Raw genomic sequence first — 18602 nt, 5'->3', positions numbered from 1 at the left:
TTTCAAAATGTCGTGCTTCATAATAATAATATTTGTTCAGATTAAAAATAAATATCCATTGATCTCTTCTGGACATCTTGAACTTGGTTGCCATTGATGGTCACAATGGGGATAACTTCAAGTGGGGTAGGGATGCAATCTTTGAGTAGAATTGCAATCCAAAGGGCATTGTCACGGAATTTGGTGCCACGAAACCAGAAAGAAATAGAAGATCCACTGCTGCGCCACTCAAACCACCTTGGAATGCTTCCACCTGGCATCACAAACTTGGTCCTTCTACCCTCGTGCACTTTCTGACATTCATTCATAATGCAGAAGCAGTAGTTTAGCATACATTAATATGAATTATGATGTCATCTGCATTCTTAATTACTAAAAGGAAAAATTTAGGGAGCCAGCAACCTTATTAAATTTTGGCTATGTCACGGCCCAAAATGAGTCATAACCGGCGCTTAGGAAAATAATCCCCTAGCAAGCCTAACAAACTCAAATATAAGTTGAATAAGAAAATTACAAATATTTTACAAGTTCTAAAATAAATAGTTATATATTTAACAAATCTTAAAATAATTAAGAATGATTGGATCCTGCCTGTGACATATGGAGCATATACATCTAGAAATTCGACAAAATAGATACTCATTGCAGATCGTGACTCTTGATTAGAATGTCTCACATAGTCAAGCATTTGTTCCTGAAAAATATTTTTAAAAAAAAGGGATGAGTTTTGCAACTCAGTGACTAGACAATACATCTATAATCCACATGAGACCATATAAACATTATTATCAAAGTAATTTTAGTTAGAAAACAGTAGTTGATAATAATAATAATAATAAGTGAATCAATAAGGGAGTCATCATACAGAAATCAAATCAAATAGTCCACACTTGGGTGGCTCCACCTCTAAGGGTAGCCCTTTCCTCTAGTGTGTCCGTACGGAATAACAGATCTAACGTGTGGCCTACACGTTAGGCTAGCAACGCCCCTGCTAGCTGAGGTCTGAGCCAGATGCATCTAGGTTAACGTCATAACCGCCGTTAACTACGGTTTTCTAATACGAGCCTCCCAAACCAATTCAAAACAGAAAATTTTAAATACAACAAATCTTTGATCTTTCAAATATATAAGGTATCGAATCAAATCAAATCAGATAATACTTTCTCATCCGAATCATATTCAATCATATTTTCTCAATCTTAAGGTATTTCAAACATGTTTCACAATTCCAAAATAAGTGAGTACCAACCAAATTTCAATACTTCAAAAATACATATTCAAATAAAATCAAATAATTTAAAATACTATAAAACTTCTTCAAACATACATGTAGTCTCATAAAAATATATAGTCTCATGTGCATATTAAAATGAGTTTAACAAGGATAAATATTTAGTTCTAATAAATCGATTATTAAAATAAAATTCAAATCCTTTCTTGGTAACTTGTAATTATAGTCATAAATTCAAACAGCATGTATCAAAATAATTATAGATATAAAGCCAAATAATTATAAATGTAAAATCTACTCACAACGTGGTCCTAAGGGACCAAAGAGACCAAACCCGAAGCGCGAAATTAACGGGTGAGGAGGGCTGATGTAGAATGAAATGAGGATTTGGACCGGGCAGCGAAAAGTTGCGGCTGCAACAACAGCAGCATCCATTTCTTATTGCAATGTCAATGATCATAGCACCCAAAGAAAATATTGGATTCAAATTGAATGGAAGACAACAAGAAATAGTGCTAAAAAATCCAAGGTAAACCAGAGGTTCAATAAAATCAGAATGGCAGGATATGGAAGTGAAATAGATTCAAGGAAAAAGAGCGAACCAGAACGGCAACAATGGCAGCAGACAGCTCGACGGCAGCAAGGAGGTATGGCAGCAAGGTGGCAGCGCTGCTTCTTCTCCCTCACGAACTCGCCTCCTTCTCCCTCCTCTGTTCGTGGCTCACGGCGGCGGCAACAGCTTCATCAACGGCGACGCAGCAGTGGTGAGGGAACGGCGGTCTCCGACGGCGTGCTAGGCAGCAACTAGGCGCGATAGAGCTTGGGGGCGTCCTCTCCTCCATCGCGTTTCCCGCAGCAGCAGCTCTCTGCCTCAACGTCTCACTCTCTCCCCTCTTCGTCAGCGCCAGCGGTGACGCATGGGACAGCGACTCCACGGCGGTGAGGCGCAACGCCGGCGTGCTCCAAGGCGATGGCAGTGACAGCGGATAGCCTCCCCTTCCTCTCTTCTCTTCTCCGTTCCCTCACTCTCCCCTTTCTCTTTTCTTTGCTTCCGTTCCTTCTCCCTCTTTCTCTGAAATGTGTGTGTTTATGTGTGTAGGAGGGAGGGTGAGTTTTATTTTGAGATTAGGGTTAGGGTTTGATAAAAAGGATGAGGGTAGAATGGGTATTTTGATAAGGGTAAATCTAAAATGTTTCAAAAAAAAAACCTTGGGATATTACATTCTACCCCCCTTGGAAAAATTTTCGCCCTCGAAAATTGATACAGTATAAAAAATGTTCCATGGTTTTAGCCTTTTACCAAGCATGAGAAAGAAGTATAATCAGGTACAAAAGTTACAACATAGGTGTGTTAAAATGATGCAACCGATATTCACTGACTCCCGTTCCCTAGACAATTCAGATATACAAAACCTTCGTTCTTCTATCTCCTCAAAATTCAATCTTACTTCATAATCTCCTTGGTTCTGTTGTCTGTATCCATGGTAGCAATCCTTCTTATGTCAAGCCTTAGAATTACAATTTTCCAAACTTCAGCATTGATAAGCTATGTCCTAAAGAACTAGTGTATCGCTTGCTATGTCTAGAAATCGCACGTGACATCGAAACAAACTCGGGTTTTACCCAAAATGATACAAAACTTAGGAAGAGAAGAGTAACATCACAAAATAGGTTCGGAAGGATGCGTAGGATCACAATTAAGCAATGATGTACAAAAACAATAAAGTGTGCCATAAAAAGAGTCAATTACATCCTAACAAGGAAAACTGAATCAAAGAACTTTGATAGAAACAATAAAAGAAAAGACGAAGTATTAGGTCGAAACAAGTTCCAGTTGAATCAAATAAGTGCAAAGTTCACAAGAGATGGCCACTATAGTCCATGACAATGTTCACAAAGATTTAAGAGAATGACTAGGAACACAATCAAATAAGACACAATCTTTCAGAATCAAAGAAGAGAAAGAAAAAGTTTATAATATTTATAGACCAAAATAATAACACTAGGACATATGAAGTTAAAGAAAACAATAGGAAGCAACAACATTATAGGCAAAGAAAACTGAATAGCAACAAACATATAACGTAAATAAAATACACACAACAGTTGTAAATCAAAATCCCAAGCAACAAGACAAAGACAATAACTGAGGAGCAAAGCAAAACAACAAATTGAAGATTTGACCGCACCTTTTAAAAAGACAATTGAACAGTTATGAAAATTAAGAACAGTAATTATCACAAAAAAATTAACATGCTCATTTTCTCTTATCTAGGATTCTTTAACAAAGACCATTTGGAATAATTATTACCATGACCTTAAATATTAAATATACCAGAATAAAATTTAATAGCTTTTGACTATAAATAATAGATAAATAACATAAAACATAACGAAAAAACATAAGCAATCATCTCATTATCCTCAAGGCCAAAATTCACCTGTAAATTTAACTTATTATTATTGTAAAATATACTCAAATGTTTTCATTTGATCATACAATTATAACCTAATTTACGAATAACGCACATGTAAGATAATGAAAATAAAACTAAAATTTGACGTAATTTCAATTAACATAAACTAACATTAGTTATAACAACTGCTACTTTTTTTTTTTGTCTAAAATCTTCAAACATAATTTAGGTTTTAACATAATCCAAGTACATAGCAAAAGAATTTTATGAAATTAGTATGGATCCTAATTTTTTGTAAGGATAAAACACCAAAAAGAAAACTCATCTTTATAAATAGTTAACTGAACTTAAAACTTATAAACTAAAGACAAACTCAAATATATATATACTCTTGGTAGCAAAAACTAAAACATGTAGAAATTAATAAACTTGGACGTCAAGCTTGTAGTCGTGAATCTCCATGTTCATTTTAATGTGCATCTCTATTCACGCTGCGTAACTGATATTTTTAATCACATTCACAATGCTATCGTCTTGTGGTATTCTCTTTTTTTTTTGATAAAAAGATTTACCAATAAAATTGAATACCATGAGAAACCTTAGTAATTTAAAAGCTATATTTTTTTTTAAAATATCTTTTATTAACATGAAATAATAATCATGATAGTAAAAAATTTTTTTTTTTTAAATCTAACTATCAAAAATATATCTCTCAAATCCTTGCCTTATTTTGGAAAATATAATATCATGAGAAATTTTTTTTTTCAAATTCTTTACTCATTTCCAACCCGAAAATGAACCTAACAAGCACAAAAACAACAACTACAAGAAACTCAGAAGTCCAATCACAAAACAACACCACTATTTACTACTAACTACTACTAATAACAACCAAATCAATTAAACAAATTTAGAACACCATCTACAAAGTCATCATGTAAAAACAATAAAGACGTGATTTTCTAATATCAAATTACCTAAAATATCATGCAAGGCGTACTGAATTGAAAAAAAAAAGTTATGTGAGAGACCAATAATAATAACAATGAGATAAAAAGAGAAAGATACTAGAAAACCTGATAAAACATTACTGAGTCACTCTATTAAATAGAAATTCGAATCCTAACTATATCAATATGCAAGAATTTACTGTTTACGAGCAATAATAATATCAATCAACACGCAATGATGACTTGAATAGCAATAACCACAATAACAATTCATAGGAAACAACCTCTTCCAATGGCTAGAGATAAAATATTCAACAATATCATGTACCATAATAGAAAACGAAAATTGTATTTATAAAAAAAATTATAACATATAAATACTCAGTAATACGAATAATAAAAATAGAAGCAACTTTGTTACCAGAGCACAGGCATTTCAAACTACCAATCTTCTAAAAAAAATCCTAACTTGTTGAAAATCTATCAAAGTAGTCTTTATATGTTATGATTATTCTAATAAAATCTCAAGTTATTTTAATATTGATTTCCACTTTTAATTTAGAAGCAACAAAGTTTACAAGAATTCTATATTATTGTATTAAGATAGTTAATTTCTTTTCAATCCTAGTAAAATTTTGCTTTCAAGCACCATTGTATAGATCAAATTAGTACTTTAGTACATAATTTCACTTACATTATTTTATTCCACCAACCTAATCAAATGTGAATCATGAAACATTAGATCTCGTTGAGAAATCAGATAGTTTAAAACTAGAGTTATTAAAGAGTTCATAAAAAGTATGGTTTATAATAAGTAGTTGAATGTAATAAGGAGAAAAACTCGTATAAAGAATTTATTCAACTTTAAGAAATAATTGAATATCTAGTTCCTTTGTCAGAAATTGCCAACAATTCTTTTTTTAATATCTAAGATCTACAATCCCAATCTCACAAGGCAATACAGACCAAAAAAACAAATCTTCTAAATCTCTAAAAATAAGAACAATGGTTGAGATCAAGAGAATATTCAGAAAAGCAAAGCGTTAAGAAAATTCTCAAGTTTCATATCTTAGCCAAAAGCAAGATTTATCTTATAATCACCAACCAAAAAGAAAGTGTTCATAATCTTTCTCTCAACTTATCAAGCCAGAAATAGTTCCGTTAATTCGATCAATGAGTGCTTGGCAACTTGAAGATTGAACCATAACGGAACCGGATCATCAAATTAGACAAGCACAAACAAACTTTTAAATCGGAAAAGACTCTCGATCCAGCTAACTGATTACCCAAATAACTCACTACAGTTAAGTAAGGAAAATTATCAATCGAACAAACAACAAAAACACTATATTCATATCTTTCATCACATAGTCATTCTTCTTGAGCAACTAAATATCAGTTTTCAAAATTATTGATTTGAAAGAAAGAATCAAAAGCAAATCAAAATTATGTTATAACTCAAAGATTATCAACATAAGAAGAAAAATCCCAATATTGCTTATCAAATCCAGAACAAAGCATTTCGATCAGAAACTCAGCAAATTCATGCAATCCACAAATCAAAATACAATTCTACAAGGGAATCGGATGGTAATTCACAGCAAATATAGAACGAATCTTCTAAGTAACTCGTGAACTGACATTAGAAATCATAGAGAACAACCCAAAGACGAAGAAAAATAAAGCACACATTCACAAAATCGGAGAAAATTAGAACTAGCTACGAGAGAAATTGCGAATTGGAACCAAAGCTGAAACCATTGCAAAAACACATTCGAGAAAATCTACGAAAGGATATGTCAAGATTGGGTACAAAAGGACAGGAGTAATAAGAAGTGGCAGGGGACGCATGATCTCAATAATCAGAAGACAACAATGACATAGAGGACAAAAAGAACATTCCTATAGGCCTTTGATAGTTTCACAATTTGTAGAAATAGGCGCGCTTCTATTTATACAATTGTGATCCTACCATAGGACACTTGCTCCATATTACACAGATGAAACCTAAGCTCTGATACCACTTTGTCACGGCCCAAAATGAGTCATAACCGGCGCTTAGGAAAATAATCCCCTAGCAAGCCTAACAAACTCAAATATAAGTTGAATAAGAAAATTACAAATATTTTACAAGTTCTAAAATAAATAGTTATATATTTAACAAATCTTAAAATAATTAAGAATGATTGGATCCTGCCTGTGACATATGGAGCATATACATCTAGAAATTCGACAAAATAGATACTCATTGCAGATCGTGACTCTTGATTAGAATGTCTCACATAGTCAAGCATTTGTTCCTGAAAAATATTTTTAAAAAAAAGGGATGAGTTTTGCAACTCAGTGACTAGACAATACATCTATAATCCACATGAGACCATATAAACATTATTATCAAAGTAATTTTAGTTAGAAAACAGTAGTTGATAATAATAATAATAATAAGTGAATCAATAAGGGAGTCATCATACAGAAATCAAATCAAATAGTCCACACTTGGGTGGCTCCACCTCTAAGGGTAGCCCTTTCCTCTAGTGTGTCCGTACGGAATAACAGATCTAACGTGTGGCCTACACGTTAGGCTAGCAACGCCCCTGCTAGCTGAGGTCTGAGCCAGATGCATCTAGGTTAACGTCATAACCGCCGTTAACTACGGTTTTCTAATACGAGCCTCCCAAACCAATTCAAAACAGAAAATTTTAAATACAACAAATCTTTGATCTTTCAAATATATAAGGTATCGAATCAAATCAAATCAGATAATACTTTCTCATCCGAATCATATTCAATCATATTTTCTCAATCTTAAGGTATTTCAAACATGTTTCACAATTCCAAAATAAGTGAGTACCAACCAAATTTCAATACTTCAAAAATACATATTCAAATAAAATCAAATAATTTAAAATACTATAAAACTTCTTCAAACATACATGTAGTCTCATAAAAATATATAGTCTCATGTGCATATTAAAATGAGTTTAACAAGGATAAATATTTAGTTCTAATAAATCGATTATTAAAATAAAATTCAAATCCTTTCTTGGTAACTTGTAATTATAGTCATAAATTCAAACAGCATGTATCAAAATAATTATAGATATAAAGCCAAATAATTATAAATGTAAAATCTACTCACAACGTGGTCCTAAGGGACCAAAGAGACCAAACCCGAAGCGCGAAATTAACGGGTGAGGAGGGCTGATGTAGAATGAAATGAGGATTTGGACCGGGCAGCGAAAAGTTGCGGCTGCAACAACAGCAGCATCCATTTCTTATTGCAATGTCAATGATCATAGCACCCAAAGAAAATATTGGATTCAAATTGAATGGAAGACAACAAGAAATAGTGCTAAAAAATCCAAGGTAAACCAGAGGTTCAATAAAATCAGAATGGCAGGATATGGAAGTGAAATAGATTCAAGGAAAAAGAGCGAACCAGAACGGCAACAATGGCAGCAGACAGCTCGACGGCAGCAAGGAGGTATGGCAGCAAGGTGGCAGCGCTGCTTCTTCTCCCTCACGAACTCGCCTCCTTCTCCCTCCTCTGTTCGTGGCTCACGGCGGCGGCAACAGCTTCATCAACGGCGACGCAGCAGTGGTGAGGGAACGGCGGTCTCCGACGGCGTGCTAGGCAGCAACTAGGCGCGATAGAGCTTGGGGGCGTCCTCTCCTCCATCGCGTTTCCCGCAGCAGCAGCTCTCTGCCTCAACGTCTCACTCTCTCCCCTCTTCGTCAGCGCCAGCGGTGACGCATGGGACAGCGACTCCACGGCGGTGAGGCGCAACGCCGGCGTGCTCCAAGGCGATGGCAGTGACAGCGGATAGCCTCCCCTTCCTCTCTTCTCTTCTCCGTTCCCTCACTCTCCCCTTTCTCTTTTCTTTGCTTCCGTTCCTTCTCCCTCTTTCTCTGAAATGTGTGTGTTTATGTGTGTAGGAGGGAGGGTGAGTTTTATTTTGAGATTAGGGTTAGGGTTTGATAAAAAGGATGAGGGTAGAATGGGTATTTTGATAAGGGTAAATCTAAAATGTTTCAAAAAAAAAACCTTGGGATATTACAGGCTAGCATGTAACCAGCAAAGAAAAGTGAGCCATTGGATGAAATCTCACACCATTAAAATCATCATTGATGGTTATTTGATGGCTACAAATCACAAAAATTGCTGTCCCCCTAGCACTCATCTTATTAAAAAGTAACGATACCTAATTGAGTAACACGCTTGTGCCCCTCTCACTCAATGATTTGCAGTTTACTGCTGAGAAGATTTCCAGGTTTCGTGGGATCCCTCTAATCTCCCGAAGATGCTCGCAATCATCCACTTTGAGATGGTATAGAAGGCGAAATTGTTGGATGCATTCAAGAAGGACTGTGAAATTATTGCCTCCTAGGTCTAACACATACAGATTGGGAAACCATGCAACAGCTAGTGGAAAAAAGTCATCTGACAAATTACTGTTTTGAGACAAAGATCAAACATACGTGAAGAGGAGAGGGAGTGAGTGAATATTCCATGAAGCCCCTCTTCCTGCTCTCTTGATATCCTCCCCTTATTTCCTAGTAAGTTAATTTTACACACAGACAGGAGTGGCATCATGCCAATGACACTTGGTATTCTATATATTTCATTCTCAATCAAATTCAAACGCCACAATCCAGAAAGGTTACAAAATGAACATGGCAAATCTTTTATGCCAGTATCAATCAAAGTAAGCGTTTGTACATTTTCCATCTCTTCTGGAATTTCTGGAAATTTCTCCGGGCTTAAGCATCCAGATAGACCGAGTGTTTTCAGTAAGGGCAAATTAATAACAGGTGGAAAACTTCTAAGCTTGGGGCACTTTCCAGCATTCAATATTTTAAGTTTAGGTAAAAAACCAACTGAACTGTGAACTGAGACTAAATTATTACATCTTTCAAAAGAAAATTCTTCTAAAGTTTGAAGATTAGATATATCAGGTATCTCTTTCAAATAATCACTGGAATCAAAATTCAAAACTTTTAAGGTGATCGGCATCTGGAGAAAAAAACAAACAAACCAAATTAATGAACAAACTAAAATAAAACTAAATAAACCTGATCATGTGAATTTACAAACAAACAAAATCATAAAAATGAACTTAGTACGCTTACCTTGGATAAGCTATCCAACTTGGGGAGCATGTAGAGATATTCAGGCAACTTGAGTATGGAAAGCTTTTCTGGATCAAAATTAGAGGGAAAATATCTCGATGGATACCTCCTCCATTCTAATACTCTTAAACTATTTGGAAGATATTTGGGACCTCTGAAGAAACGACCATTTTTTATGATAAGTGTTTTGAGATTTTTCATCTCTTTAAAAGCTGTTCCATCCCATTTTACTTCTACATCATCGTTTTTCTCTTTTTCCGATGGATCTTCACCTCCTTCCTTTCCAAATAAAGGAAATTCCAAATGTATGATTTCAGTGGCACTAGTTCCCTTTCATCACACAAAAGTAAGTACAGGAATTAATTAAAATTACATGTGCTAAAAAAAGTCTTTCATAAACTTAAGTAAAAAAAAACTATTACTTACTTGATTATCTTCTAAAACTTTAACTATATCCTTGTAGAACCATAATCTACTACGCTTTCCAGGCACTTCGGATGATTTTTCTCGACATATATCTTTGCCCATGTCCTCTATTAGATCATGTAATGTTATTCTGAATTGACGATCAATCTTTATGAGAGATTTTTCAACCAACATTCCAATATGATATTTCATACCCCTCCCATAATGGGCTTGAAGTATAGCTGTAACTTCCACTGATTTATATCCTTTAAAACAACAAGCAATATCAAGAAAAACACTCTGTACATCTTCTCCCAAAACATCAAAACTAACCTGAAGTATCTTGCGTATTTTATTATCAAGAACCTTTTCATATTGATCCATTGCAGATTTCCACTGTTCTAAATCTTTTCCAAACAAGTTAAAACCTATAACTTCCAAAGCCAATGGAAGCCCAGAAGCATAAGTTACTGCACGGGCTAAAACATTCTCATACCTTGGGTTGACAATATCTGTTTTAAAAGCTTTCCATTGAAGCAAATCTAAGGACCCTTCCGCATTCAAACCTTGTACCGCATATGTTCTTCCAATGTCATGAAGTGTCAGCAAATGTTTGTCCCGTGTTGTAATGATAATTCTGCTACCATGACCAAACCAATCAGGTTTTCCAGCAATAGCTTTCAATTGCTCTTGCTCATCAACATCATCTAGAACCAAAAGAACCTTTATTTGACATAACCTCTTTTGTATCTCTGAAGTTCCTTGTTTACTGCTTGATAGCTTTATTTTCTTCTTTTCTAATATCTCTGACAGAAGGATATTTTGAAGATGTACAATTCCATGTCTATTTGAATTTTCTCTCACATTTTCAAGAAAGCACAAACCATCAAAATTATCAGCAATCAAGTTATAGACTGCAAGAGCAAGAGTGGTTTTTCCTATTCCACCAATACCATATATCCCAACCATGTGAACCCCAGCACTAGATTCAACATCTAGAAGCGAAGCTACCTTTGACACTGGGGAGTCCAATCCAACTGGATGATCAGCAACAGGCAAAGCTGAACGTCTTCTAATCTTTTTTGAGATGTTATCCACAATGTTTCCAATAAACATGTGTTCATATCCATCCCTGGCCCAATCAAGACACGTGGTTACATAGATAGTCATTTCAATTCAAAATATAAATATCAGACAAATAAAACAAATATAAGAAGGTATATATAAAGTACCCATATTTGAAATGATAGCCTGATAAATTAGCCACTTGATGCAGAGCCTTTTTCCATTTGTCCACCTTGTTATTCATGTGATCCTTGTATCTCTTCTCATGCTTATCTATTGCTTCTCCAAAACTGTTTTTCAGATGGCGCACATCAGAAGGATCCACCTCATAGAAAACAGGCAAAACCAAGCGATGGTTTCCCTTGATGCAGTGAAGGACATGGACCAGTTCGTCTAAGCAAAAAGAAGAAGAAGCATAGTTAGGAGAGAGTACAACGATGGCAATCCTAGACTCTTGAATTGCCTTGAGAAGTGCAGGTGTTATTTCCTCTCCGCTTTGAAGCTCGCCATCATCAAAGAAGGTGAGAATTCCTTTGTCACAAAGAGCCTTGTAGAGGTTGCCAGTGAAACTATAGCGAGTATCTTGGCCTCTGAAACTAATAAACACATCGTATTTCCATTCAGAGTAGGAGGAGGTGGAGGATTGCAGAGCCATGAGAGGGAAGCAAGAAGGATATATGTTGGAATGTTGGATGATGATGAAAACCAAAGAAAGAAATCAGTAAATTAGTAAATTAGGATATATGTGTAAGGCTCAGTCAGTCAACTTATTAGCAACCACGCAGAAATTGCATTCATTCATTATTGAATCCTTTGGTCCATCTCTGACCAAAACTAAGGCTCAGTCAGTCAACTATGCTATGCTAGTATGCTACGGTGTGGTGTAATTCTTATTAACTCCTTCTTTGGCACAAACGTTGTTGTGATTACTATACTCTGATTTTGAAAATGTGTGATAATCCCAAAATTCTTTAATTAATCACATTTATACAGACTAATTGAGTTGATGTCCTAAGGTGTATGAAATCCATTTTTACATGTTTCCAGAAATCTATCTACAACTGTCTTTTTTATTAGTTAAATTTTTGTAATATCTATGTTTGGATTAGCTTTTGTTCCTACAAAACAACTTATTAAAAAAAGCTTAATAAAGTGTAATTAGGATATGAAAAAGAATTTTTGATTGGTGGTTTTAATTTTTCCTTGCTGAATTTAATGAGCGATTCAGTTCACTAAGAAATTAGTTGCTGTATTTAAGTCTTTGGCAAACTTGCTGTTTATTATATGTATTGCATGCATCCTCCAAATGAAAAGAAAAATTAAGACCTAGTGCTGTGAGGAGCATATATCTTAGAGAAAGTAAGACCTATGAATTCTTGACTTTCCATTTGTCATGCTTTGAACAAAGTAGAGATGACAGTCATGTCTTAAATTACTTCTAACAAGTACATACAGAATTCACAAATTTATGACAGCAAAGGTAAAAAAGAATGGAATTGTCTATAATAATGAATATATACATAGTATGATTGTTTATTAGGAGGTTTCCTAACCATCGTGTGAATTGGCTCAGATTCTTCTCTGCTTCTCTTTTTGGGCTGCTTGAACCTCCCTATGGACCGTTTAGTTGACTTGGGCTTGCTGTGGTTGTATCAGTGATAGTCTTGCTTGCATCTGAATCGAACTGAAAATCAGCCTCTTTTGGCATTGGCAGCCTCAACACTTCATCTTATTTTCTTGTCTACAAAGCAAATGAGTGGATGAAAGAAGCATCCAACTTAACAACATAAAGCAAAGAATAAAGATTCAAATTGACTGGGCCACAGGGTTACATATTTGCCTTGCAACTGAGGATTGGCTTGGATATTTGTTAATCTAATCTTAAGAAAAGCAAGGAATAGGTAAAGAATAGACCTTGTTTCTATTCCTAGCTGGCCTTTTTGTTACAATTTCAGAATCACTCAATGTAATATAAAACTGTTTCTTGAAGAACCATGTACCAGATTGAACGGTTATCTCTAGTACACAAGCATGGTGATTTCTATGATGCAATAATGTTCTTTTTTTCTTTTCTGTTACTACTGAAATAAACAAGAAGGTTGTGTCCTTTTTATGTTTTCTTAAATATCAAAAACAAGATCAATCAAGCACTCTACTCCTAGTTGCCCCTTTCAGTTAGATTGTTCTACTTATGCAGAAGGTTATTGCTAATAAAAATAATATGGGGCAACTCAAAAGTGCAGCACTGAGACTCAGAATAATTTTACCTTGGACATACACTAGTGCTGTCCCTCTCCCTCCATAACTTGTGCAATACTATTGAGAGCTTCATCGTCTCGTTTTCTCTTTCTATAAGGATCAGTGAATTGAATATCTTCCATGATTCCACTACTCTTTTGCTTCAATATGTGCATTCCAATCTCCATAATGTCGTCATCTTCAAGTTCAAATGAAACCTCCGCATGATTCCATTCGTTTTCAAAACATATTTCATCCAAATGATGCATTTTATTTGTCACGGACAGATCAAAAATATATAATTTCTGCATTTTGGTTCTCCCCCTGCCACGGGAAACTTGCTTGCCATTAATGCTCACGATGGTTGTTACATCCTTTAGGCGGGGACGATGGGACCAACGGAACCAATCCTTCAGTAGAATTGCAAGACAAAGATCTTTGGCAGGGAATCTGCCACGAAACCAGAAAGAAATAGAACCTTCTTTCGTGCGCTGCTCAAACCAATTTGGAATACATTCTCCAGGCAATGCAAATTCGGTGTTTCCATTCTCGTGCACTTCCTGCCATTCATAAATAATGCACAAGTAGTAGTTTACATACCTTATAACAACATTATTAAACCTCACATAAGGTGAAGACTCCTATGCAGCTGTCTTCATGTAAAGTTGATAGCTGATAACCGTTAGATGATTTGACAAATTTGACAATTGCATATTTTCACCCTCACTTAATTCTTAGCTTTACAGAAAAAGAAAAAAAAGACCTGGTTGAGTAACACGCTTGTGCCCGAGGGAGTCAACAAGGATTCGCAGCATACAGCCGAGAATTGTTTCAAGTTTGGTGGAACCCCTTCAATCTTCTTCAGATAGTGGCAATGATCAACTCTAAGGGAGCTTAGAAAACGAAAATATTGGATGCATTCGGGAAGGATTGTGAAATTATTGAGACTCAGGTCTAATGTTTTCACATTACGAAACCATGCAAGAGCCAGTGGAAAAAAGTCATCAGACAGACTGTAGTGGAAGAGAACAAGATTACTAACATTTGAAGAGCTGCCCTCCTCCAACTTGTTTGGTGATGCCCACGTCACAGAAACGGGAATTTTAGAAATAAAAACTGTAGACAGTTTCGGCATCTTCACAATCACACTTGGTATCCTAGGGAAGTCTTTACCACACAGACTTAAACTGGACAACCCACAAAGGTTTTGAAATGATGATGGCAAATCTTTTATCTTAGTGCCACTCAGATGAAGCATTGCTACATTTTTCATCTTTCCTTTTACTTCTGGAAATTTCTCAAGATTTGAGCAATAAGATAACATAAGTATTTCTAGTAAGGGCAAATTGATAGATGGAAAAGTCCTAAGACTGTGGCAATCTTCAGCTTTCAACACTTTGAGATTATTGAGGACACCAACTGAACTGTGAACTCTAATCAAATTCTTACAACCACTGAACGATAATTTTTGTAAAGTCACAAGACTCGACACGTCAGGTATTTCTTCCAAAAAGTCGCTGTTGTCAAAATTCAAAACATTCAAGGCGACCAACCTCTGAAAGAAAGGACAAAAAACATCATAACAGAAAAAAGAGTCAATCAAATAAATAACCTGATGTGAGTTTACTAACAAACAAAATCTTAAAAGTGGATTTAGTACACTTGCCTTGGATAAGCTATCCAACTTGCATGACTTAAAGAGATAATTGGGTAACTTGAGTATGGATAGCTTCTTTGGATGAGAATCAGAGGGAAAACGCTTTGAAGGATATCCCCACCATTCCATTATTCTTAAACTATTTGGAAGATATTTGGGACGTTTGGAAAAACAACCATTTTTTATGATAAGTGTTTTCAGATTTTTCATTCTCTTAAAGGCCTTTCCATCCCATTCCACTTGTACAAGTTTATTTTTCTCCTTTTTGGTTGAATCTTCATTTTCATCCCTTTTTTGCAAGGGAAACTCCAGAAAGATCATTTCAATAGTTTCAGTCCCCTTTCGATACAACATTAAAAACATGAACTAATTAAAATACATATCTATACATAAAGACTTCAACGAACTTATCAGAAAAGTTGTATAAATTATAAAAAGAGAAATAATGAACTAATATTGTCATAAAAAATATCAGAGTATGAGAAATAATTAACTTATGATGGTTTGTGAGCATATAATACCATAAAGTGATAAAGCAAATTTAAAGTCGGGAAAGCTAAATCATTGAAATAAATCTTACTTGATTTTCTTCTAAAACTTGAACTATATCATCATGAGACCATAACCTGCTACGTTTTCCTGGCATATTTGGTGATTCTTGTCGAACAATTTCTTTACCCATGTCCTCTATTAAATCATGAAATGTCACTTGATCCCCAACCTTAATCTTTAGGAGTGATTTATCAACCAACCGTTGAATATGATATCTCATGTTATCTCCATAATGAGCATGAAGTATATCTCTAATTTCTATCAGGTTCTGTCCTTTCAAGCAACAAGTGATATCAAGAAAAATATTCTTCTCATATTCCTCCAAAGCATCATAACTAATTTTAAGTATTTGTTGGATCTTCCTCTTAGGAATTTTTTCATACTGATGTAATGCAGATTCCCAGTGTTCTACTTCTTTTCCAAACAAGTTAGAACCTATTACTTCCAAAGCCAATGGGAGTCCAGAAGCATAAGATACTGCACGGGTTAAAACATTCACGTACCTGGGGCTAACAATATCTGTTTTAAAAGCTTTCCAAATAAGTAAATCTAAGGACTCTTCCTTATTTAAACCTTGTACCTCATATGTTTTTTCAATGTCATGTAACGTCAGCAAATGTTTGTTCCGTGTTGTAATAATGATTCTGCTGCCACGACCAAACCAATCAGGTTTTCCAGCAATAGCTTTCAACTGCTCATACTCATCAATGTCATCTAGAATCAGAAGAACTCTCTTTTGACGAAGCCTTTGTTGTATCTGTGAGCTTCCTTCTTTAACACCTACTATCTGGACTTCCTCCTTTCCTAATATCTTACAAAGAAGACTATTTTGAAGAAGCACCAACCCATATTTTTGTGAATTTTCTCTCACATTTTCAAGAAAGCACATACCGTCAAAATGGTAAGCAATTGAGTTATAAAGTGCTAGAGCAAGTGTTGTTTTTCCTATGCCACCAATTCCATGTATCCCTACCATGAGAACTCCATCACCAGAATCCATTTCCAAAAGTGAAATTACTTTTGACACTCGAGACTCTAGTCCAACTGTATAATCAGTGACGGGCAACAGTACACGCCTAATCTTTCTTGAAACGTCTTCCACGATCTTTTCAATAAATTGATGTTCATATCCATGCCTGCCCGACAAACATATACATAGATACTTTTACAATTTAAAATTGTAATAATGAGAAACAATTACAGAAAGGAGCATGCGAAGTGTAGTTACCCATCTTTGAAATGATAGCCAGACAAATTGGCTACCTCTATCAGAGCCTTCTTCCATTTGTCCACCTTGTTCATGTCATTCTTGTATCTCTTCTCATGCTTAGCCATTGCCTTTTCAAAACTCTTTTTTTGATAGCGCACATCAGAAGGATCCACCTTAAAGAAAACTGGCAAAACATACCGATTGTTTCCCTTGATGCAGTGAAGGATATGGACCAGTTCCTCTAAGCAAGAAGAAGAAGCAGCATAGTTGGCAGAGAGCACAATGATGGCAATCCTGGACTCTTGAATTGCCTTGACTAGTGAGGGTGTGATTCGCTCTCCACTTTGAAGCTCCTCATCATCGAAGAAAGTGCGGATTCTGTTGTTACAGAGCTGTTTGTAAAGATAGCCAGTAAAACTGTAGCGAGTATCTTGGCCTCTGAAACTAATGAACACATCGTATGAGAAGGGAGAATTCTGAGCCATGAGGAAAGTGTGTCTTGGAGTGTTGAGTGTCACAAAAAAACCAACGAAAGTGAGTGAGAAGTTAACGTGTGAGTTGTTAGTCTTGTGACTATTATTTATTCATTTTATTTAGTGAGAAGGGAGAATGCAGAGCCATGAGGAAAGTGAGTTGTGTGTTTTTTCTTATAAAATTCATACCTAATATAACTTCATCCAAATTCATTATCAATTTTATTTACGGTAGTTATAATTATGAACACTTTATCCTGTTTAAATTTGTTTTGATCATAAAGTACATAAAATCTACTGCTATACATACAAGTATTTTTTTAATTAAATCCAATCAAATTGATCTAAATTCAATAAAAATTATCACACAACGTAAGTCGGTATGTGTGAATCATATATCTTTTTCAGTAAATAATTAATAATGTCACATAATAAGTAATGATGCCATCTCATTTCTTCTATTAGCCAACTCTGCTTTTTATTAAAGGAAACAATTTTAGTTAAGATTTGATTATTTTTGTCAAATTTAATAATTTTTTAGGAATTAATTTATCTTTTACGTTGTTTTTGTTAGAGCAAAATCTTTTGAGTAACGTTTTGATAGATTTCTTTGTCCAGAGAAATCTACATACCAAATAGTACAAAGCTAAAGCCTAAAAGACAAGTCGATCGACCAAAATAAGAAGACAAGTATTGATAAGACTTCGTTTTATATATAATAATAATGAGTCAGTGTCTTATATATAATATTTTGCTTGTCCTTCAAGATTCTGAATTTTTTATTCCAAGTCTTTATCTATGAACTCCTCATTTCATAATTTTGTAAAGCAGTGACAAGGTAAATATGAACTCATGAAATCAGGCCTCAGCATGTTTTGCTCTTTCCTCGAAGGGTATGTGTCCTACCTTAAAATTTGCATAATTATTATATTGCTCTGTCATTGTTCCATCTTTTATCATTCTTGTTTCTTTGATAGTGCTGAAGCTTATCTAATAGTAATTTAAAAAAAAACAACTTGTTCCAATCTAAAAAATTTCACAATCAATACACATAGACATCATAAAAATTGGTGCCGACCTTCCATTATCATCAATAATTTACTGTCCAAGACTCTATATGAACAATAAATTATTAGTATTAAAAGAGGATATGCTTTGCTGATCCTCCTTTAGTTTGGCAGATCAAAGTGGCTTAGGATCCTTAACAAAGCAACAAAAAAGAGGAAGTCATTAAACATTATATTTTGATTTTGTAAAGTAGAACTTAGTTTTTG

At 34.8% G+C, this 18602-nt stretch overlaps 1 protein-coding gene and 1 pseudogene across 3 annotated transcripts; both read right to left on the bottom strand.

Annotated features, from left to right (window-relative positions):
* Window positions 1-8539: 8539 nt before the first annotated feature.
* Window positions 8540-12001, bottom strand: LOC148566276 (TMV resistance protein N-like; annotated as a pseudogene). Its single transcript, XR_015883220.1, has 4 exons — window positions 11366-12001; window positions 10155-11265; window positions 9729-10058; window positions 8540-9612 (listed from the first exon to the last, which is right to left on the bottom strand). The product of XR_015883220.1 is annotated as a TMV resistance protein N-like (transcript).
* Window positions 11663-17515, bottom strand: LOC107641399 (TMV resistance protein N). 2 transcript variants are annotated; one of them, XR_015883219.1, is made up of 7 exons: window positions 16874-17409; window positions 15674-16781; window positions 15103-15432; window positions 14200-14991; window positions 13466-13996; window positions 12752-12939; window positions 11663-11794 (listed from the first exon to the last, which is right to left on the bottom strand). XR_015883219.1 is itself a non-coding variant. In XM_021103067.2 (6 exons), the coding sequence occupies exons 1-5, from the start codon at window positions 17338-17340 to the stop codon at window positions 13478-13480; spliced, it is 3216 nt and encodes a 1071-aa protein (XP_020958726.1). In that variant the 5' UTR covers window positions 17341-17515; the 3' UTR covers window positions 12549-12939; window positions 13466-13477. The 2 variants fall into 2 exon arrangements, 1 of the variants encoding a protein (XP_020958726.1); XM_021103067.2 differs by lacking the exon at window positions 11663-11794 and having other exon boundaries at window positions 12549-12939; window positions 16874-17515.
* Window positions 17516-18602: the final 1087 nt, after the last annotated feature.

The sequence above is a fragment of the Arachis ipaensis genome, chromosome B5 (genome assembly GCF_059453495.1).
Source record: "Arachis ipaensis isolate K30076 ecotype BB chromosome B5, ASM5945349v1, whole genome shotgun sequence".
NCBI lineage: Eukaryota > Viridiplantae > Streptophyta > Magnoliopsida > Fabales > Fabaceae > Arachis > Arachis ipaensis.
This window is presented reverse-complemented; position numbering and strand designations above follow the sequence as displayed.

Bases quoted from the DNA above. Each gene is read 5' to 3' on its own strand.
- LOC107641399 (XM_021103067.2), bottom strand. From the start codon at position 17,340: ATGGCTCAGAATTCTCCCTTCTCATACGATGTGTTCATTAGTTTCAGA. The intron at 14,992-15,102 runs GCAAGTGTACTA...CCTTTCTTTCAG, and splicing joins AGTTGGATAGCTTATCCAAG to AGGTTGGTCGCCTTGAATGT. The intron at 13,997-14,199 runs GTCTTTTTTTTC...TATGAATGGCAG, and splicing joins CAAGCGTGTTACTCAACCAG to GAAGTGCACGAGAATGGAAA.